Source organism: Notamacropus eugenii, chromosome 6 (assembly GCF_028372415.1).
Source record: "Notamacropus eugenii isolate mMacEug1 chromosome 6, mMacEug1.pri_v2, whole genome shotgun sequence".
NCBI classification, from domain to species: Eukaryota; Metazoa; Chordata; class Mammalia; order Diprotodontia; family Macropodidae; genus Notamacropus; species Notamacropus eugenii.
In genome coordinates this window covers 51640742-51663554 of record NC_092877.1, presented here as the reverse complement: position 1 = coordinate 51663554, position 22813 = coordinate 51640742, and the positions used below count along the sequence as shown (strand labels likewise).

Below are 22813 nucleotides of genomic sequence, written 5' to 3'. Positions count from 1 at the left end.
GAGTGGCCGTGGCTCGGTGAAGTGTCCCGCGCGGGGCTGAGGGTGGCGATTCCCGGGCTTGTCTCCTCACGGGAACGGCGAGCGCTTGGCTCCGAAGCGGTTTGGTGGAGCGGCGGGGCCTCTTAGCAGAAGCCAGGGTGCGTTCGTCCCCGCGCCCCGGCCCGTCAGGTACTTTGAGAGCCGCCGTTGTGTCGCCAGCATGTAAGCGTCCGCTGTGTGCTGGGCACGGTACTTAACGTGCCGCCCTTCATCTGCACCCCTTCTGCGTGCCAGAGTCGGAGATGAAGTAAAAACAAAACAACTCCCGCCCTGGGGTGGCTCCCAGCCTCGCTCATCGCTGGGGCTCGGTGCCGTTAACGCTTTCTGCACAGAGGACGCGCTCATCAGGCTGGTGAGCCGGTGCGGCCTGCGAGGCCCTGGCAGGCTGGGAGTGTTCGGGGCCTGCAGGCCTGCCTCCCGCCGCCCCTTCCTTGCGGCTCTGATTGCCGCTCCTCGCCCTTCTGCTGCCGGCAGGCCTGGTGGGCGGCAGCGCGTGCGTGAAAAGGGCTGGAGATGATGCGAAAATCTGTTGTGCCCAGAAAAGAGGAGGACGTAGGGGTCTTCAGACAGAAAGGTGGTCAAGTGGCGGAGGCATTAGACTTGTTCCGCTTGGTCCCAGATGGCCAAGCCAGGAGCGGGGGGTCTGTTTGATAAGAGCCAGATTTGTGCTTCATGTAAGGAAAAACTTCCTTTAAAAAAAATTCCCCCAATTCCATGTAAAGACAATTTTTAACATTCACTGAAACAAAAGTTTTGAGTTCCAATTTACTCCTTCCCTCCCTCATGGAAAAACTCCCTAATTTAGAGATCTTAAAGTCTATCCAACTCCCTTAGGAGATATAGATTTTTATTACTAGAATTCTTTGGTGAAAGGATGGGTGACTCTTTATAAAGAACATTGGTGGAAGGATTCCTGCCGGGGTATAGGTTCCAGGTCGTTTCTAGTTTTGAGATGCTGCAATTGTTGTTAAGAAAGGTCTTTGTACGCCTTACAGGTACTATCGAAATGGGAGATATTATGATTGTTTGGTTAATAATAATAATGGTGCTTTGGAGAAGCTGGCACCAACGTTGAGATCTCAGATTCATTTATTTGTTATGAAGTAGTCACTTGAAATCATCAGTGTTTGAACCAGTGCTTATTTGTTTATCAAGCAGCCCTCTTTGGGAGGGGTTCTGGTGGAGGCATGGGCTCAATAAGTGGGTTTTGTTGTTGTCCTTTGTTCTTGAAGAGGACCATGACATCAGGGAGGTGATGCCATGACATGCAAGTGAATTGGGTTTTAGTGAGGGAGGATTGCACAAAGTCACCAGCCTCATTTTCTCCTCTAGAGCCATCTGGGTCCAGTGGCAAGATATAGATCAGGATGACTGGAGATGGCCCCAGATGTAGTAGGAAACCTTGACCTTTTTAAGCTAAGGTCTTTAATAAGTCTCAGTTTGATTGAGGCAACTTCCAATTAAGGCTAGATAACTGGATTTTAGGCACTAGATGAAGGAGAGGGAAGAGGGTTTTTGCTTTGCGTCTTGAGCATATTATGTGCATCTCAGAAAGGGTTGTCACTGATGACAGGAAAAATAAATATATTTGGTATGGGGGGAAAGAGGAGGCCATATCATTTTCTGTATCATACAGTTTTGCAGTTGATCACCTGCCATATTGTTCTCAAATTGTTTGATTCAGTTCAATATTTATACTGTGCCAAGTAAGTACTAGGGAATATACAAAGATTAATAAAGTATGAGGGTAGGGGGGCATGAATGGAAAGCATTTAATGTGTGCAAAGGAGGAATTTAGGTGGCAAAGTAGAGTCCTGGGTCTGGAACCAAAACCCTCAGATAATTTGCTCAGTTACTGAACAAATTGTAGAGGACCTCGATAGTGTCTGAAATCTATTTCTAATTCTGCCATTAACAGACATAAAGTTTCCCAGAAGTTCAGGTTAATAAAAGATCATCACAGACTCTCAGAGTTTGAAGGGACCTCAGAGGTTATCTAACTTTTACCTGAATGAACAAAAGTGATGGAAAAAAATCAATCTTAAGTATAGAAAAAACTCTGAAGATTTTACAGCTTTTTCTTTATGGAAAGCTGTGCATTGTGCTTTATTCTTAATCTGTAACATTAGACTGCTTTGCTTTGTGGTTTATGATGCTTCTTGGATCTTCAGCATGGCTAACTTTGTAAGCCATGTAGAGCTTTTGTAGAGGCAAATTCTGATAATAAGGGGGCACAGCAGTCTCTGCTCTGCATTGACAGTTTTCTGTTTGGGAATTCTATATGGCCTTTTAAAAAATTTGCATAAAGGAGCTTTATTACCTTAAGGTATTAGTATATCCCCTTTTGAGTGTCTTTGCCCTCCCCTTAAATATAACACCTGGACCTACCTTCTTAAGCAAGACCTGCCTTCTTCATGGTCGGGACCTTACTGATCCCTATCCATTCATTTGAAAAAAAAAAAAATCCCTGGATTGGAGTGCTCAGGGGAACTTTACTGAAGATGTAAAAGAAAAGGTGATGTTGTTCTAGGAGATGAAGGAGTCCCAGGTAGTTCAGGAACAGAACAGCTTAAACACAGGGAATGAATATGCTTTCCTCCAATATTTTAGTCAGTGGGACCAACAGCTTGGCAGAAAAGGATGGTTTACATTCAGTCAGCCACTTAAGTGCTAAATAGATGCTATTAGATAGATTGTCTATAAAGTTATGGGCCTGATTTTTATTAGTTACATGTATGTTACATTTTAATAGCATTTTACAGTTTTCTAAGGACTTTTACCTTGTAACTTTTGTTCCTAACAACAAATCTGTGACATGGACTAGGAAGAAATTTTTATTCCTGTTTTATAGATAAGGAAGCTGAGGTTCAGAAGAGTTACCTGGCTAGTTTGAGGTGTAGTATAACTAGTAAGTAACAGAAATCAGGACTTGAATTACAGGTCTGACTGAAGTCCAGTGAACTGTCCATTACAAATTCTTTTTTTGGCTTTATACTCTTTTGCACCCCCACCCCCAAAGAGCCTATTATGATCTAGTGGGAGGGAAAGAATGGATATTTATTCAACAATTAACTTATAAATTCTATAATATTGACTGTAATTACATTAAGAGTTCACAGATGGAAGAATTGTGTTGAGAAATACTGTAAAGTTGGAAGGTATGTTGACACAGATTGGTGACTGTTTGGAAATGGCCGCCAAAAGAAAAGTTACTCCAAGGTTTTGAACCAGTCTTGTAGAGACAATGAATTGCGTAGCAATAGGGACCCATGCAGTGGGAGGTTTTTAAAAATTGATGTGATGGTAGGGGAAACCATGGAGGAAGTTTCCAAAGGTTGCTAGATAGAAGTTATTGGAACTCAAAGGAAAAGTCAGTAGATTTAGGAATCATTCTTCTAATGGTGATGATAGTTAAAGGAAATGAGTTCATAGCACAGTGCCTTGAACATAACAGACCCTCAGGTATTTTGCTCAGTTATTGAACAAATTGTAGAGGACCTAGATAGTGTCTGAATTCTATTTCTGATTCTGCCATTAACTGATTGTGTGATGTAGGCAAAAGTTTGCTAGCTTTTTGTTTCCACATCTATAGAAACAGTTAAAAGATAATAAGAAAAGAAACAACATTTTGCTTAGAGATTCCATAGATAATGAAACACTTATTAATAATAAACAATACACTCAACAGCATAGCATCCAAATATGTAAAGAAAAAGCTAATTGAACTACAGGTATAAATAGAGATTGTAGTAAGTAGCATTTTGAGTCTTGATGTCAGATCCAATGTTCTTTCTACTATACCGTAATAGGAGGTTTAGTTACTAAAATATTAGAAGGAGTTAACTATAAAACATTTTCACCTCCTGGTTGAAAAGCATGAATATATTAATATTTATAATGATCTTTTAAAAGAAAGGGATACAGAAAATGTGAACAAATGGATATGTGGGACCATCTTTGTGTGTGTGTGTGTGTGTGTGTGTGTGTATAAAACTTCTGTGAAATTATTTTCAAAGAAGTACAATTAGACAAAAATTGTCTAATGTAGAAGATTACTTTCCATGGTGCTTGGCCAAAAAATTGCTCCTGGCAATATGTTCCATTTTGTCTATGGCTTTGATATGATGATATATCCACATAGTTTCCAGTTATTTTGGGTACATGAAGGGCAAAATGGACAACAAAATTGTAAAATAGTAATTGCTATTGATTCAGCCATAACATCAGTTTAGAAGAGTCTAAAAAACATGTTCTACCATGTTTTTAGGCTCCCCAGCAGACTGAGACTGAAAATTTGCTTTTTCCTTTGAAAAATTGACCAAAAAAAGACTTTCCATATTCCAGATTATATTTGGAAACAACCTTTTTTTCAGTCTTGTGCTCTTTTTTGGGGATTTATATCTTTAAGAAGATTTTGGGTCTTGTAAGTTTAAGGACTTTTAAGAAATGAGATATTTCTCCTGTTATTTCACTTTATTTCATTTTCTATGTTTGATGGCAAGAGACTCTTTAAATTAATCGATCATGTGATGACTCATTCTGCATTCAAAAAAAGAAATGGAGAAAATTCATCCACAGGACTTATATCCAAATAAGATTTATTAAAGAATATTTTTTACATATAGTTGGAGGTAGAAAGTAGAGACTGCTGTGTCCTCCCTGTTTACATTCAGATTTAGTTGATGGTGGTAGTGGTGTGGCAACTTCTAAGACAGCTTCCCATCTTTACTTTTTTGTATAGTGAAGGACCCATCTTTTTGACATGTGTAAGGATACTCTTTTGGAGAATTCTGGGATTGTAGTGATTGGTGGAGGGGAAAGCAACATGCTATGGTGCTAGCTTTATTTTCACATCTATGCTTTTGGGATATTCGAGCATAATGAATAACTGGAAGAGATGAGAATAAGAAATTTAGAATGTGTCCCAGTCTACTTGAGATTGACCAACAATATGATACTAGATGCTTTCTGATGGTTTGGTCTCAGAATGACACCTTTATGAAGCTATTATTGGACAAACCTAATATTGGGGGTGGGAGGATGGGAGCAAAAAGGAAGTGAGAAGCAATTACATTTACTGATAAAGCATATAGGATAGTAGTGGTTAACAAGGGCAAAAGTTTTTCCAAAGAATTCTGCCATTATATTTCCTGATCAGTGTTAGGAGAATGGCCCTGCATTTATTCTCTCTCTCTCTTTCAAATATAAATTTTTATTAACATTTTTTATTTTTATATCACCACAGTGTCCCCCAGTATCTTTTTTCCCCTCCTAGGAAACCATCTCAAATAACCAAATTTTTTTTTTTTTTAAGACATGAAAGCAAAAGAAAAAATCAGCATAACTGATAAAGACATTAACAAAGTCTGAAAATATGTAACACTTGCCAACTCCCACCTCTGTAATTGATTGGATCTGAAGTGTCCTTTTATATCTTTTTGTTCAAGCCATGCTTGTTCTTTGTGATTTTGCAACATTAACTTTCTGTGTGTGTTTGTGTGTTTCCATATATATTGTTGTGGTCATTGTGTATATTTTTTCTTGAATCTGTTCACTTCATTCATGCAGAACTTCATATTCATCATTTCTTTTGATTGCTGAAACCTGACTTTCATTGATTTGGCCAGCAGTGGGTCCCAGGCCAAGCCCCATTTGGTCATTATTTGAACCCCGTTGGCTCATAGTGAATGTAAATGGTAGTTGTTTGTGTTTTGGCCAGAAACCCTAGGGGTATTTCCCTGTCACATGGATTTTTGACTAGATAAAGAGGCCATTCTCTGCCTCAATTTCTTTTCTAGCCTTAATCTCTGAATGAGTGTTGCCTCATCAAACTGTGACCTGTTAAAGACCTTGGCTTAAAAAGGCCAAGGTCTCCAGTACATCAGGGCCATCTCCAGTCATCCTGATCTGTCCCAATTGGACCCAGTTGGCTCCAGAGAAGAAAGTGAGGCTGGTACCATTGCACAGCCCTCCTTCACTTAAATCTTATTCACTTGCATGTCATGGCATCGCCTCCTTGATGTCATGGTCATTTCAGAATGAAGCAGCAACAAAACAAACAGCCCAGTAATATTCTGTTCCATTCATATACCACAATTTTCTTTATCCATTCCCCAATCAATGGGCATCTACTTAGTTTCCAGTTCTTTCCTATCATAAAAGTGCTGCTCTAAATAGTTTGGTGTGTATAGGGACCTTCTTGTGAGGAGAATATTTAATAGGTGACCAGAAAACTTTCAAGAATAAGTAGATTAAAATTCTTTGAGTATTTGAAAAAAAAAAGACACTAAACCAATTTTTTTCTTTCTACAGGGATTTTTTTTTCTCTTGATGTTATCTACAATTCGGAAAAACACATTTGTAAAGTACAAATTAAATTTTAAAAGTGACATTTCAAGTTGAAAGGTAACCAGTTTTGGGATATAATTTCTGAGCCAATTTCACATTTTGTTTTAGTTTATAGTCACCTTTTTGTCATATATTTTTGCTAAGGTCCCTATGGGCTTGAGGGAGTAAACAAATAGAACTGCCCAAATTCTAGGAGTGGGGCATGGGTTCATCTGGGGCCCTGAGGAAAGGTATGACAGAATTGCTTGTGTTTTATCTCAAGAGGGATTGGGGATTGGGAAAGTAAAATATGTGGGTACTTTAGAAGAGCAGAAACTATTTAAGTGTGTTACTCAATCCAAGTTCAGTATCCAGTCTCTGCTTCTTGTGATAGCACAGCTTCTTGTCCTTGCCTGGGAGGCATTTAGCTATTTACCGATGTCTCTTAGAAATCTTACTTTCACTAAAACACCTAGCTAGGTTGCCAACTCTTAGAGAGTTCTTTTTCTGAATCATCAAGTTGCCAGGTTCCATACTGCATTGTATTTACTTATTTGTATGCATAGTTTTATCCTTCCAGTAGAAGGTAGGGTCCTTGAAGGCAGGAATTTTTTGTGACTTTTTATTCCCAGTTTCTGGCACAGTGCCTTGCACATAACAGGAACCTAGTAAATGTTTGTTGAATCTGTAGTCTACTTTAATTATACTTCATACATGTTGATGAAGACTTTTTTTATTCTAAGGTATCTTAGGAGGATACATAGCCGGTTCTTTCAAAATGTAGACCTTATGAAAAAATTGTTTTGGTAACTAGAACCTCTCCTGATCATTCAGTAATGCATTTGTTGAAAGTAATAAACTTTTTTTTTTGTCTAGGCAGTTGGTATTCAGTAACTTGCCCAGGGTCACGCAGCTGCTAGAAAGTGTCAAGTGTCTCAGGACTGGATTTGAACTTGGGTTCTCCTGCCTCCGGGGGCTGTACACTATCCATTGTACCACTTAGCTGCCCTTCAAAGTAATATACTTTTAAAAATAATTTCAATTCCCAGAATATTTCATATTTTAAGAACTTAAAAGTTGAGGGAAATTTCCAGATCATTAGCCTGTTTTTCCCCTATAAATACTAAGCACACAGTATTTTAGAAGTATTACTCCTGGGCATGATTGATTTATGGACAATATACTGAATAGTAGTATATTGGTTTTCCAATGCCTATTATAACATTTAATCCAAGTTGTCCCTTCCTTCCTTCCTTCCTTCCTTCCTTCCTTCCTTCCTTCCTTCCTTCCTTCCTTGCATCCATCCATCCATCCTTCCTTCCATCCTTCCATGCTTCCTGAGAGAATGATACTTTCTGTAGTTTAGAGTGATACTGTAGAGGACTATGATCCATATCATGAATTTAGGAGAACTTTCAGGGGCCAAATGAGAATCTGGATTGTTCTGTCCCAATTCAAAACTGTAATAAGGTTGTACCATATGATGCAGGAAATTTTTTAGTCATTTTCCCCCCTAAATGAAGTGAGTTTTTTAGTTTGATAAATAAGACTCTCTTTGGTAGTGAATTCATTTCAATTGTTAAGTTCTTACCACTGTGCTAGATGCTGAGGATAGAAAGACATAAGAGAAGCCCCCTCTGTCCTCAGTGTCCTTAGATTCTATTAGGGAGATAAAAAATAAACACAGGTAAGTATAAGATGTAATTTGAAGAGGGAACACTAACAATTGAGGGAATCAGGAAGGAGTTCACAGAAGTGATATTACACTTAAGTGAAAATTCGCTTTTTATTTCTGCTATAGTAGACCACTCAAATTGTCTGAAAAAATCAATATACTTTACCCCAAGATCTTAAATTTTGACTGGAGAGTAATGTAGATTTTGGGAGCTGAAATGGTTTGTGTCATCTGTCATACCCTCTAAGATCAGTGTCTTTGAACACACTTGATATTTATAATAGTTTTAAATAGGACTACTATTGATACAGTTTTTCTTTTTCTTTTTGCAAGGCAGTTAGGGTTGAATGACTTTCCCAGGGTCATACAACTAGTAAGTGTCAGGTGTCTGGGTTCAAATTTGAACTCAGGTTCTCCTGATCAGGACCATCGTGCCACCTACTGTTGATATTTGTATAGCATTCTGGTCCCTATCCTCAATTCCTAGTAACTCTGTTTTTTTATGCATTTAGTTATTGGTAAATGATATCCCTCTGTTATATTTGAAGAAACTTAGCTATAGCGAGATTTTGGTTATTTGGTTAATTTTTTAAGATGAACTTAAGCTGGGAGAACCACATCTGTGATATTCATCAAATACTTGAGTTATTATCCACTTTGTAGATACGTAGTAGTGTAATAACAAAGTGTTATTAATACACAAATTTATTTTGGATATGCAGCCTACTGATTTGTTGTCTAATCAAATATTCGTTTTTTTCCATAGGAAATATTGTAGTTTTTATGACTTTTTTTTTGTTTTTGGTCTATGGATTTAAAGTGAAATCAATATCCTGTGTGCTTGTTGGTTGGATTTTTAAAATAAATATAAAAACATATTCATAAAAATTTTTGGCAATTAAGACATGAGTTGTGGAAATGAGTTTGTGGAAACTTTAAAAAAAATTGGTTACCCAAAGAGTAATAATCTTAATGGAGAAGATTTTGACTGGTTGTTTGAAACTGTTGAGAATAAGCCTTTTTTGGAGTGGTTCTGTAGAAATGTAAATGAACAGCAAGTATTGACTGAAAAAGAACTGGAAGCTTTTAGCACCCTTCAAAAATCTGGCAAGCCCATCCTAGAAGAACAAGCATTGGGTGAAGTTCTTAAAACTTGTCAAACTTCTGATCGGAAAACATCTAGTTTGGAAGAAATTGAGCTAGAAAAATTAGAGACTGAGCTCCAAGCTCTTCAGAAGTTAAAAAATCTAAAAATTCAGCGTCGTAATAAATTCCAGTTAATACTTTCAGCAAATAGTCATAGATCACTCCAGTTAAATGCTAAAGAAGAAGAAGCCACTAAAAATCTGAAGGAGAGTCAAATATTTCTAAATGCTGTAAATACCAAGATATGTAATCAACTTCAAGATCTTATTAATGGAGTTGAGAAATTGACATCATTCTTTGATTGTTCAGAGACAAAGCAAGGGACAGCTCCACCTGTGTTTTTATCTCAACTTGCCTTGGAAAAATACTTAAGCCAAGAAGGACAAAGCACAGTAGCATTAACCTCCTATACCAAAAAACATTTCTTTCAAGGTATACAGGATCTGGTTGAAAGTTCAAATGAAGAAAATTTTCAGCTTTTTGATATAAAAACACCATCCACTTGTGATGCTGCAGCTAATGAGTCCCATGAGGAGAGAAGGCTTGAGATGGCTAGGTTGCGGCTAGCTTATATTTGTGCCCAACATCAGTTAATTCATTTGAAAGCAAACGAATGTAGCCTTCAGTCACGTATAAAATGGGCAGAGGAGACTCTTCAAACCCTGGCTAGCAAGGTAAGGTGAAAAATTAATCCTTGCATTTAAGGAGAATCATGTAGTAAATATTACCAAATTACTTAAAAGGCAGATAATAGATAATTCTATTTCCTTATTGCTATTTTTTTTAATGAAAAGGCACTGTGTGCCAGTGTTTGAAAATTTTACAGTGATCATATATTTAGCTTTAAACATCAAAACCAACTAAATACCATTCATAGTTAAAAATTAACTTCTACATAATGTGTTTTAATATCCTACTCGGTTAGGTAATTTTGATATTTTATAGACATTTTTATTTTTTTTATGGTCATAGTGTTTATATTATTCTTCTGGTTCTCTTTTCTTTGCTTCATATTATGGAATATCTTTACAAATTTTTTTGTTTCCTCAAATTTATTATTTTTAATGGCACTATAGTATATGACATTATATTGATATGTAGCTTATTTAGCCATTTGCAGACTATTAAACATTTAAGTAATTTCCAATTCTTTGCAATCAGAAATGACAACACACACGTACACACGTGCACACACGCATACACACACACACATACACATTTTCCCCTTTTCTTTGTGGTAATTCTTTTACGATGTATTCTCAATGGAGATTATTGGACCAGAGGCCATGAGAATTTCTGTGACTCTTATGTACCACCAATTTGTTTTCTAAGGAGATTCTGTTCATATGCAATTCCAACAGCAGTATATGAGAATACCTACCTCCCTGCAACCCCTTGGGCATTGAGTTTTGTCACTTTATTTTTGCAAAGTGATCAATAATTGATTACTCTTTATTAATTGAAGCCAGAAATATTGAGGATAACTCAAGTTAAGTTTCATTAATTGAAGGAATTTGTAAACATACAGATACTGGCAAAAGTGAAATTTACCTTTTAAAAAAAGTAATGGTGATTTAAAAAAAATTGTACATTTTGGGTCTTTTGCTTCTGAAGTGATCTTTGTTAAATGGTAACTGAATGTATAGGTATAATTGCTAGAAGTTTTAATGTGTCACTGTTTTTTTCAGATAGTAACTTTATCCAAAAACATCTATGAAAAGTTCTAATAATGTCTGTCCAAAAAAGTATGATAATCAGTTAATTGATATAGGAGGCTAGCTCTCCAGGGAGAGAACAAAGTTATTTTAAAGTGTTTAGCTAGTCTCCATTTGTATATAATTAATGTATTGATTACAAAGGATCATGTCTCTTAATTGAAACAGGTCTTGGCAGACCTTGTTACTTATTAGTTTGTAATATTACTATATGTATTAACAAAACAATTTTAAAAGTAAATATTCAGTATCAAAGTAGCCTTTTCTGCAATTTAATTTTATTTCTTTCTAACAACTTTGTTTTCAGAATGTGACTTTTTTTTTTGGGCAGTGTGTTTGCCTTTGTAATTATATTTGCTTTAGTTTAATATTAAAATTAGTTTGCACTTCCTGAATAGCACACCAAGTGGTGGCATAGGTTGGTAGTCCAAATGCAAGATCAAAAGTTTAAAAAATGTTTCTTTTTGAAGTTCCTAAAGATTTATAAGTATGTTACTTTTCTTTGTGTAGGCAATTGGCAAAGAAGATTTAGAAGCTAAAATGTCCAGTTTCAGCAGTGAGATACTAAAGCTTGAAGAACAAATCACCCAACTGAATAATAAAACATTGCCTGCTGTGGTAAAAGAAAATGCTCAATTACTGAATATGCCAGTTGTGAAGGGCGATTTTGATCTGCAGCTTGCTAAACAAGACTATTATACATCAAGACAAGAATTAGTTCTTAATCAGCTGATAAAACAGAAGGCGTCTTTTGAACTTCTGCAGCTGGCATATGAAATTGAATTGAGAAAGCATAGGGATACTCACCGGCAACTTGAAAGCTTGACTCAAGAACTTCGTCAAAGTAATAATGTACTGCATCAACGATTAGAAATGTTAGCTGACCCATCTATATCTCAGCAGACCCTACCAAGAAATACTATTGATACCAAGGATTGTTCTACTCATAGGTATGTGTCATGATTATGCTATTACATTGATGTTTTAAAGGACCTTTTATGGGCAATAAATGGTGGAATTTTATATTCTGTATACCTTTTGGTATATTGTTAATTGGTCTGCCTATAAAGATAATCTGCTATAGAATATTATTTGTAGACTGTGTTCTTTTCTCATAAGAAACAGCATGATATAATACATAGAGAGCTGGCCTTGAAACCAATGTAACCTGATTTTAAGTCATACATCTGTGTGATGGTGGGCAAATTACAAAACTTGTGGCCTCTAGGCCAGTGCAACCAGGCACATAAAAGCGTCAGTGGGAAATGTTTAACAAAATAAAATATAACACAAAATAGTTAATTTTAATTTGTGGTTTTTTAAGTATGCAGCAGGATGGATCCAGGATGGATTGCTTTATATTTGAGTTTGGTGCCACTGATCTAGCAACTCTCTTAAGAGATTCCAGAGAAGTGGTGACCTTCATTGGTGGAAGGAGTTTACTCTCCTGAGCATTGTTTATACCATTGGAATTGGGACAGATATCCCTGTCTTTATGTTGTGCCATCATAAACTGTGTGTGTGTGTGTGTGTGTGTGTGTGTGTGTGTGTGTGTGTGTGTGTGTTAGTTATATATGTGAACATTTTGTAAAGATGGAAAAGTAGGCAAGGTCTTAGATTTTTTCCCAAGGCTGTGATATTCTTCCCCTCTCATAGGCCTTAAGAATCAACTCCTCAGCACCCTCAAAAATTGTCACTTCTAGCATGAGAAGTGTGTATTTTTGGTCTAGTTCCAATTATCTTTTCTTGATTCCCGTTAGTTCCATCTCAGCTTCTTTATGTTTCAAACTGAGAACTGAGATATTGAGTCCAAATGTAAATCTACTCTAATTGTGGTGAAGAGTTTTGTCATAAAAATCTTGCTAGATCTTTTGCTTCATGCAAACTGGAGACAAGTTGAATTATTTAGAGCAAAGCACTGTTAATTTCTATGTAGTCCTGGTCCTTCTGCTAACTAGTTATGTGACCTTGAACAAACTACCTCTACCTTTAGTGCCTCATCTGCATCCTCTGATACATTATCTTAAGTCCCTACTGGCTCTTAAAAAAAAACCCAGAACTTAAAACAAATTCTGTTTCTTTGAGACTGGATAGGATAGTCCTTTGTAGTTATGTACCTGGAAGTTGACTGCCTTTGTTTTCTCCATCTCCTTTATAAAAAGAAGTACACTACCTTTCTTAGAAGCTTGTTGAAGTCTGGGAGGGAACTTTGCATATGCTTCATCGAGACTTAGTATCTTTTGTACAGTATTGTGTTATTGAGTCATTCAAAGGAGATCATTCTTTGTGACCTCCTCTGGGGTTTTCTTGGCAAAGATACTGGAGTTATTTGCCATGTCCTCTTCCATCTTATTTTGCAGATGAGGAAATAGGATAAGTGACTTGCCCAAGATCACATAGTAAATATCTGAGGTTGGACACTGGAGTCTTCTTGTCTCCAAGGCCATCACTCTATTCACTGCCTCACTCAGGAATTAGCCAGATTTTACTTGTGAAAGGACAGCTCACTTTACTGTATCTCAAAGCTAGTTTGTCTGGGATGGGATTAATAACTGTAACTCACATTTATATAGCACTTTAAATTTTTGCGAAGTGGTTTCATCATGGTCCTATGAAGGAGTTAATGCCGATGTCTTATCCTCATTTTATAAATGAGGAAACTGAAGCTAAGGTTAAGTGATTAACCTGTTGTCAGCTAGTAAGTATTTAAAGAGGGATATAATTATATCTAAGGTTTGGTAGAAGATGGAAACTGGGTTCTCATGTACTACAATTATTAGAATAGTCTAGCTGAGTAGGGTAATATTAGCCTTCTTGATTTAGTAATAGCTATCTTGTCTCAGTCCAATTCAGTAACAGATGATTTGATTAGTTTAAAAGCCATCCTTAAAATAGTCCCTAGTATGATCTACATTTAAGAAAACATTGACTTTACAGTTGTATTCCTATTAATTTGATAATTTTTGAAAAATGCTGGTTTAGGCTCTATCAACTTTTAGAAGGGGAGAATAAGAAACAAGAGTTATTCAGAACATATGAAGGCCTGGCAGAAGTGGCACAGAAACTGAAGCAAGATGTTTCTTCTGTACGGGATCAGCTGGCAATAGCTGCTCAAGAGCATTCTATCTTCCTGTCCAAACTGAATAATGGCGTGGATATGCTTTGTGATACTTTGTATTGTGGAGGAAACCAGCTTTATCTTAGTGATCAGGTATGTATTGGCTTTACACAGAGCTCTGCATGTAGGAGGCTCTTTATAATAGCGTTGTTTTAGTAAGTTGCTTAAGATTCTCAGACATATCAGAAGACGTTAACTGAAATTCCAATTTAAATTTTATATTTTCTGTGTATTCAGGTTTGTTAAAGTTTTTAAGAAGAGAGACTTTTTAATATAGTTTGTATTAAAATTTTAGATTTAGTACTGTAAGGTGAGTCCATTTAGTCAAATTTTTTCATTTTGCATATAGGGAAAAGGAGGCCACAAAAAGTGAAGTGACTTCCCTGAGGTTACACACATAAATCAGTAGCTGAGCTGAGATTCACATCTAGGTGCTCTGACATCAAATCCAGAGCTATTTCCAATATACTATTCTGCCAGTTTGTGTTTAAGAATGCTATTCTGTTGTTTTATTTTCTCACATTGAAGGGTCATATGTTAGCATCTAAGGGGTTATGGAGACCTAACCTGTAGACCTTCTGAGCAGCTATTTGGCAGTGGTGAAGAGTTAAGATGGGGTCACAGGTAGTAGAATCACAGAATTATAAGCTTGAGGTATTTCTACTTTGAGGTTAGTCACTGCATTAGAAAACTAGTTTGTAATTTTAAGTTGTCAAGTAGTTATGGAGTTTCCTTCTTTGTAAGAAGGAAACTTTGTAGAAACTTCTTTGTGTTTCCTTAAGTTCTGTACTAATTAATTGGAGTATATGAAAGAAACCAACCCATAAAGTTTACATTACAGTTAAGAGAATGAAGGTTATATGTGCAAAAGAGATCATAATTTGCCAACATTCGGATTGCAATCAGTTTTGGAAGGGAGTCTAAGAATATATTGCAAAATAATTGCAAGTATCATATCAAGTCCAAAATGATACATTGAAGTGCAAGTTTAATATATAAATACTGAGGGAACATGGAGTAAAAGAATAATCACAGTATGGTGATTGGTAAACAGGAAAGTTTTCTCCAAGAGATAAATTGAGGTGAGTCTGAAAATTTTTCATAAATATGAAATGAAAAGGTAGCAAGGATATTCTAGAATGTAAAATGGAATAAATTTGAGATGTGTAATAGATAAAAATGAACTAGTGGTGGGGAGCAGGGTGAATAAGTTGTAAAGGCGGGAGAAATGAGGACTAGTCGGTAGTTGACTCTGCATATTTAAACTCTGAGGAATTTTAATTTGATACATGTAAGCAGCTCCCATTAGAGCAGAATTAAGAGGCAGTTAGAGCTGTCCAGAAATGGAATGAGATACCTTGGGAGATGTCAAGTCATTGGTCATCTTCAGGCACATGTTAGATTACCTCTTGTAGGAATGTTGTTGAAAGGACTTGGGCTTTAAGGAGGATATGGACCTTACAATGACTTCTAAGCCCCTTTCCATTTCTAAGATGTTATGATTCTGTGTAATTATGTTAATGGCAGTAAAGAGCTTCATTAAGTGCAATAGGTTACCATATGAAATACTGTTAATAAGTATTTGAAAAGAGTATTTGCCTTGGATAATTTATCAAATAGGCAAAGCCGTGCAGGGCAAAGACCATTGAACTAAGAGTCAGGAGACTTGGTTCTAAGCCTGACTTTCCCACTAACTAGCAGTGTGATTTTGAGCAAACCATTTAACATTTGTGAGCCTCAGTTTCCTTATTTTTAAAATAAAATGTTTGATACTAGATGATCCCTACAGTCCCTTCTAGCTTTATGTTTCTAGTCTTTGAGCCTCAGAAGTTGACTAATCCAAATCAGAGCACATTATAATCAGTGAATAATTTTGACTACTGAGTTCTTGTAGTTGAAAATAGTTTACACTGAAGAATTGTGGGACTAACACTTAAATCTTTGAAATTGCTTCCCTTTAAATTTTGTAATACAAAGCATTATATCTAGGTTCTATGTAACCAAAGTGTATGCATGTTTTTCTTTTAGGAATTAAAGGAGCAGTTTCATCAAGTTGACTCTCATTTGAAAAAGCTAAATCATCTGCTTATGGATATTCTTGCTAATGTAAAGGCAAAGAGAAGAATTTTGGCAACTGATAAACTATATCAAATGGAACGAGAATTATATGTGTATTTTTTCAAAGATAAAGAATATTTAAAGAAAATTGTGGAGAATTTAGAGCATCAGTTAAAAATTACAACTATTGGTCTTGAAGATTGAAAATTGATTATTGAAAACTAGATAATTCATTATTATATTCATGATATAAAATGTGTACTATTAAAATGCATACTACGTATATTAAAATTTAACTATGTAAAATGTGTACTATGTGACTTATATTGGGAGGGGCAATTTTTTGTTTCTCCTTATCCACCATGCTGATCCAGAGTACCAGCAGTTTTTAGGAGAGGAGCTTTTGCCTAATGAAAGGAGTACCAGGTGGTCTTTCTCTATTTTCCTCTATTCAACCTCTATTTGAGGTTGAAGAGGAGGCCTGCTGTGTTAGTAATTTAACACTAGTGGTGATAAAATAATCCTCTCTTTGGTTTTATAGCCATAGGGACTAGTGACTGCCTTTATGTAACTTTTGTCCACCCTGCATCATAGAGGAAAGGACTCTGGGCTTTCACTTTTTGGCTTAAGGTTTGATGGGCATTATGGAAGTGGTGGAACAGTACAACTACTGACAGTGTTCTTGTGTCTTAAAACAGGGCTCCCGAATAAATCTCAAAAATCCATATAAGTAGTTCTTCAAAGAATATATATCAAGTTGTTCTCTCCTTTTATCCATTGTATTGAAGTGAAATTCAATATATAAGGTTGCTATGTGTTAAGTGATACTAGTATAGCATTTTAAGCAATTAAAATATTCTAGGAAGCATTTAATATTTATGTGGTGTCCTTTAAAACAATTCAAAGAAAATTAGTCATCATTATTATCACAGACACCGAATGCTCACTTTTTATACCTATTGGGTTCCTTGTGGTGTTATGAACCTACCTCATCTGCTTTCATAGTCTTTAAAAATATTCCTTATATGTTTTTAATCTGGAATAAAAGCTTAGTTCTTTTAGTCTTTATAGCACTATTGATTTCTAAACTGTATTCATGAGAAAATAGGGTAAAATTAGGTATGAGGTAGACTGTTGATTGATGTAGACCTTTCAACCTGATTTTTTTTTTTACTTTACTTGCTCATTATTAAAAAGAAAAATTGTTATTAACATTTTAATCAGTTAAATAAGTAGATTTGTGATTCTAATCTCTTTTGAACAATTTATAACAATAAGTCTTGGTATCCCAAATCGGTAATTGTTATCCCCAAACTTAAAATAACTATCCTTCTGCACATCTCCAGAGATTTCCTTCTGTAGTTTTTTGTAACTTTTTTCCCAGTCACGATCCCCTCAGGAACCAGATATGCACACGTACAACATCGTATGTTAAAGACGAGAAATAATAAGAGTTGACATTTATATAGTGCTTCAAAGTTTGCAAAGCAGTTTACATGCACTGTCTCCTTTAATCCTGATAGTAAGCCTGTATAGTAAGCACTACTGGTATTTTTCCCATTTTTGGGGTGAGAATATAGACTCAGAAACATACACATGTGTTTATGTCAAATACAGCATTCCTTCTACTATACTGTGATATGAACTTTTTGGCATGCTTACATTAGTACCATGTAGAATTGTATTTTGCTGACTATAGATGGCTGATTTTTCCATGGCAACTTTAGTATCTTTCCCTATCTTTAGTTATCCATCTGGGTCAGCAATATGAGCTCAAGCATATGAGCAGTTGGTACTTGGCATGAAGGGTGTAGAGTAGAGAGGGAAGGAGAAGAGAGAGAGAGAAAAACACTAACTCAAATATAAATGCTTTTTATATTATCTGTATTTCTACAGCTCTTAGCTGTTTTGTACTTCAGCTAGTAAAATTTAGTGACTAGATTAAATCTTAAATTACTGAAAAATTCTATTTTTTGCTGTATAACTGACACATGAAATGTCATAATTGAGTCATTTAACTTCTAACTCTTACTGGCCTGTTTATGTAATGAGGCTAATTGACATGTATCCTGTGGATAGTCATATTAAAAGAATTAATATACAAATTTATTTGGCTCAGATAATTTTAACTGTTTTGTTCATAATCCCACCGTCTCATTAATTGAGATATTGTTTTATATTTAGGATTTATATGAAAAATATGGAAAATTATGAGGGAAATGTAGGCTTTGACCTCTTTAAGAAGCCGCTATCAAATGTTGCACAGAGGATTATGGCAGCCATGCATTCATATGATTTAGTGGAGATTAAGAAATTCAGAGAAAATGAAAAAAGTGAGTAATTTTATATGAAGTTTTAGAGTTTCTTAGTTGAATTTTAAATACTTCTAACAATACCTCTTACAGTAAAAATATACAGCAAACCTATTTTAGAACTTTTAAATTGTATTGGAAGTGCCTTTTTAACACACCAAGCCGAACATTAATGTTACTTTTACCAGCTTGATGCTGTTTGAGCTTTTTATCTGTTGAGTCTCTTGTTTCTGTATTCCTTCTGCTGTTAGACTTTAAAAATATCATCCTACCTCTGCTTATGAGCTGAGATAGGTGTTTGTGAACCTTTCTGGGGACGTGTGGGCTCTTGTATAGCTTTCAATCCTGGTTGTAAGTTGTTGAACTCCATAGGCTAAGATGCATTCACATTTCATCTTCCTCAAAATCCTGACTTGTATTCGGAAGAAATAAAAATACTTTTGTCATATTGATGTTATCAGTTAGCAATTAGAATACTTTGGTTTGAATTTTAGCTCAGCTTTTGACTAGCTGTGCAATTTTCTGTGAGTCATTAACTTCTTATGAGTACCACATGTAAAATGAGAGGAGTGGACTATATGATCTCTAGGGTACCTTCCAGCTTTAAAATCTGAGATCCTGTGAAATGAAGCCCTTAAAGGAGATAATTAGGGGCAGCTAGGTGTCAAAGTGGATAGAGTGCTAGACTCATCTTCCCAAGTTCAAATCTGGCCTTTGGACACTTAATAGCTATGTGACCCTGGGCAAGTCTCTTAACCCTGCTTGCTTTGGCTTCATCTATAAGATGAGCTGAACAAGGAAATGGCAAACCACTCCAGTATCTTTGCCAAGAAAACCCCAAAATGGGGTTATAAAGAGTCAGACATGTTGGAAAAACAATTCAACAACAACAACTTCAAGGAGACAATTACCAGTGTGTATAGTAATAAACAGTAACTATGTGCTGTTGCATAAATATTAAGTTAATTTAAAAAAAAAGTTAAAAATCTATTTTCCTTTTCCCCCTTCTACCCACTGAGAAAAAATAAAGCTCTTGTAACATGATCATAATTAAAAACAAATTCCTGCTTTGGTGTCTCAAAAAATGTCTCCGTCTATACCCCAGGCTTATTCTCCATCAGAAAAATTCTGTTCAATAAATATTAAAATTACCAAATATTCATATGAAGACATAGCTGCAATGCATGGGTTGCTAAAAATAATTGTGTTAATAAAACAAGTTAAGTTATGAAATTGAAGGTCTTGGTCAATATTTGTAATTTCAGTATCACTGAGGAATAAATATAATTGAAGTGTTATGGCCACAATTATATTACAAAGGAAATAATCAAGAATTCATGACTCCACATAAGGGCAGAAGGATATTGCAGATGTCTAAGGCTGGCACATACAGGATAGAATTTGGAAACAGACCCTGGGTTCAAAGCCTGCCTTTCTTACCACCTAGGAATTTGAGCAAGTTACTTAACCTTTCAGGGTTTCAGGTTCCTCATCTACAAAAAGGAGACTGGAATAGATGTTTCTTTCACCTGTCAGATATCCTTGAATTCAGTTTTTTTTTTCTTGGAAGCTTACTATGAAATGATTGTATTTTTGGTTATGTGTATTCTAAGGTTAAATGGGAATCTGGTCATACATTTTAGGTTACATGCATCATTGTGAAATCAGTACATTAAGCTACATCTCCTCATCCTAAAAATAGGTTGGATTTTTTTAGAGCAATATTTAGGAGAGAAGTTGAAATTATGTAACTAGGCCAAAAAACCATCAGAGAAAGCACTTACCTTTCTGAAAGGAAAGTATTGTGGAATTTTTCCTGTAGTGAATTTGAAAATATAATATTTATGGTGTAGATTTATGGTTTAAATGATAAGTTGTTATTCCACTGTCAATGTGTATTTAATATACATTGTATACATATTTGATCTATCCTCAGTATAAAGGTTCTTGAGATTAGAAATGAGATAGACTTTGATTGTGGGCTGTATCCTGTCTGAAGACCATCTTAGGCATGTGGAGTAATGTATAGAGATCTGGGGTTAGCTTTAGGAAAACCTGGGTTCAAGACACACTTCAGACACTTGGGGCAAGTTACTTAACTTCCTCTCTGAGCCTGTTTATTTGGAAAATGGGGATATTTGTATCTCCCTCACAGGGTTGTGGTGAGGATCAAGTAAGAATATTTTAAGTGTGTTTGGTACATTTTCATGTGCCCTTTATATGGCAGTTGATATTTCCAACACAGGGCTGACTGGAGGTGGGTGACTTTTTGCCACAGCTTTTGAACATTGTCTTCTACTGAGGCAAAGAAGAGGGATTGTGTCCTCTATCAGCGGAGGAAAACAGCTGCATTTTGGTAAAAGAATAGGCTCTTGGTGTATTAAAGGGTTCTAGACTTGTAGTTGTTTGCCATGCTGTTGTTGCTATTACATACATAGTCATAGAATCCTAGGGTATAGAGCCGAGACAGGGGTGATGATCATTACACATGATGAAATGGGGGTCTAGAGAGTCACTTGTTTAAGCTGCCACAAGAAGTAAGTATTAGAGCCTGGATTCAGACCTAGGTTCTTTTAAAATAGTTGGCACAGAAAATTAAAAGAAGGCAAATTATACATATTTAGGGCTTTATTATAACCTTTTAAACACATTTAGAAAATTAAAGAACTTGCAGAAATATTTACTTTGCCCAGACGTTTCAGTCTTCCTCCACCTCCACCCTAAAAGGCAACTATATGTTGGTCTGCTTGAGGGATCTGGTTGGTCGTGGTTCTGGTATGTTTGATTCGAACTCCTTGGTGTTTGAGGCTTTTTTGAAGATTGGGTCACTTTCTAGGTTATGCTACATACCTTCTCTTTTGTCAGCTCCTCTGAATTTCTTTCTTGTTGTACTCTATCTTATATTATGCTTAATTGTATACACGTGGTGCCCTCCAAATAGAATGAAAGTTCATTGAGGGCAGGGAGATAGCCCTGCTATCTAGTATAGTGCTTTGCAAATATTAGGCACTTAATAAATTAAGTTTCTTAGTGTCTCCTAAACTAAATTGAAAACTCACAATAATACTCAGAACCTACTGGCTTCACAGAAGTCTTTGTGGTAGATTCTGCCTCCAAAGATTTGAAAGCTCTTCAGAATGAGCTTGAAACACATTGGATCTGAATTTCTGTAAGAAAGAGTCACAAAAATGGAGGGAACATTTAAACTGATGAGAAGATAGGAAGGTGAAAAATAACTGCTAAATATATGTACTTGAGGACACCTTACAAAGAGTGGTAGCCCTGGGCAGTTTTTTACATTGGGACATCAGGAGACTACTAATAACCAACCAAGTTCAAGTTGCACAAGCTAAACTGCTGTTCAGAAGAAAAGATAGAAAAATGATTATCAGAAGTTAAAACTACTCAGAAAGGGCACAGGTTCTTAAAACTCCAGAGAAAGATAATGTGGTTGTGAAAGGTGTCTTAGGAGAGAGTCATCCAGTAATGGTCAGAGGAAGAAAAGACTAGTGGTGGTTGCTGAGGTAGTAGTACTGAGATGGTAGTTCTAAAGGGATACTGAGAAAGCTATTTGTTCACTTTATGCAAACAATAATGAGGGACTTAGTTAATAATGTTTATTAAGCATTTATGATGTGCCAGACACTGCTAAGACTTAGCTGGGACTTGAAGGAAACCAGGGAAACCAAATTGTGGAGATGAGGAGGAAGTACATTACAGGTGCAGGGGACAGCTGGAGAATATAACTGGAACTGAGAGATATAATGTCTTGTGGAACAGGCAGGAAACTAGTGTCATTGTATTGAAAGCAGGGCATGGAGTAAGGTGTAAGAAGACTAGAAAGGTCATGAGAGGCTAGGCTATAAAATGAACACCAGAGGATTTTGTATTTGTTCTTGGAGGTGATATAGGGAGCCATTGGAGTTAATTGAGAAGAGGAATGACATAGTTGAACCTGCATTTTAGGAAAATAACATTGGCAAATGAATTTGGAAGGGGACTGAAGTAGAGAGAAACTTTTGGCAGGCTGACCACCTAGCAGATCTTTTGGGCATCCTGTATCCAGGATGTTGGATAGAGTTGAGATTTTTCATAATGTTTGTCTAGAAGGAATCCACTGCTAAGGATTAAGAACTATTGACCAAGAAACCTAAAAGAGTTGGGGAACCAGTGGTATTTTAATCTCTTTTGAAGATTAAAGAGAGAGGCTTTGGGAAAGAGGCAGATAAAAAGGAAGTAAGACTTAATTAGGAAGATGGTGTTTGAGAATAGGTTTGGCATTTCTGGATTGCGCTTTTAATGTAACAAGAAGAATGGGCTCATTGGCTAGAATTGAGTAGATCATATGAGAGTTGGTAAGATTTTTTTTGCTTAGAATCTTCTAATGTTGATGAAGACTGTAAATTAAAAACAGAAGGAAAAA

The 22813-nt window shown here is 36.0% G+C and overlaps 1 protein-coding gene across 7 annotated transcripts; it reads left to right on the top strand.

Moving 5' to 3' along the window:
• The first annotated feature begins 55 nt into the window (after window positions 1-55).
• HAUS3 (HAUS augmin like complex subunit 3) lies at window positions 56-16384 on the top strand. 7 transcript variants are annotated; one of them, XM_072620025.1, is made up of 7 exons: window positions 74-168; window positions 6352-6444; window positions 7243-7381; window positions 8808-9861; window positions 11413-11852; window positions 13885-14113; window positions 16049-16384. In XM_072620025.1, the coding sequence occupies exons 4-7, from the start codon at window positions 8947-8949 to the stop codon at window positions 16280-16282; spliced, it is 1818 nt and encodes a 605-aa protein (XP_072476126.1). In that variant the 5' UTR covers window positions 74-168; window positions 6352-6444; window positions 7243-7381; window positions 8808-8946; the 3' UTR covers window positions 16283-16384. The 7 variants fall into 7 exon arrangements, with proteins under 7 accessions (XP_072476127.1, XP_072476126.1, XP_072476123.1 ...); XM_072620024.1 differs by lacking the exon at window positions 74-168 and adding an exon at window positions 601-713; XM_072620026.1 differs by lacking the exon at window positions 7243-7381 and having other exon boundaries at window positions 56-137.
• The last annotated feature ends 6429 nt before the right edge of the window (window positions 16385-22813 follow it).

Bases quoted from the DNA above. Each gene is read 5' to 3' on its own strand.
- HAUS3 (XM_072620026.1), top strand. From the start codon at position 8,947: ATGAGTTGTGGAAATGAGTTTGTGGAAACTTTAAAAAAAATTGGTTAC. The intron at 9,862-11,412 runs GTAAGGTGAAAA...TTCTTTGTGTAG, and splicing joins TTCAAACCCTGGCTAGCAAG to GCAATTGGCAAAGAAGATTT. The intron at 11,853-13,884 runs GTATGTGTCATG...ATGCTGGTTTAG, and splicing joins AAGGATTGTTCTACTCATAG to GCTCTATCAACTTTTAGAAG.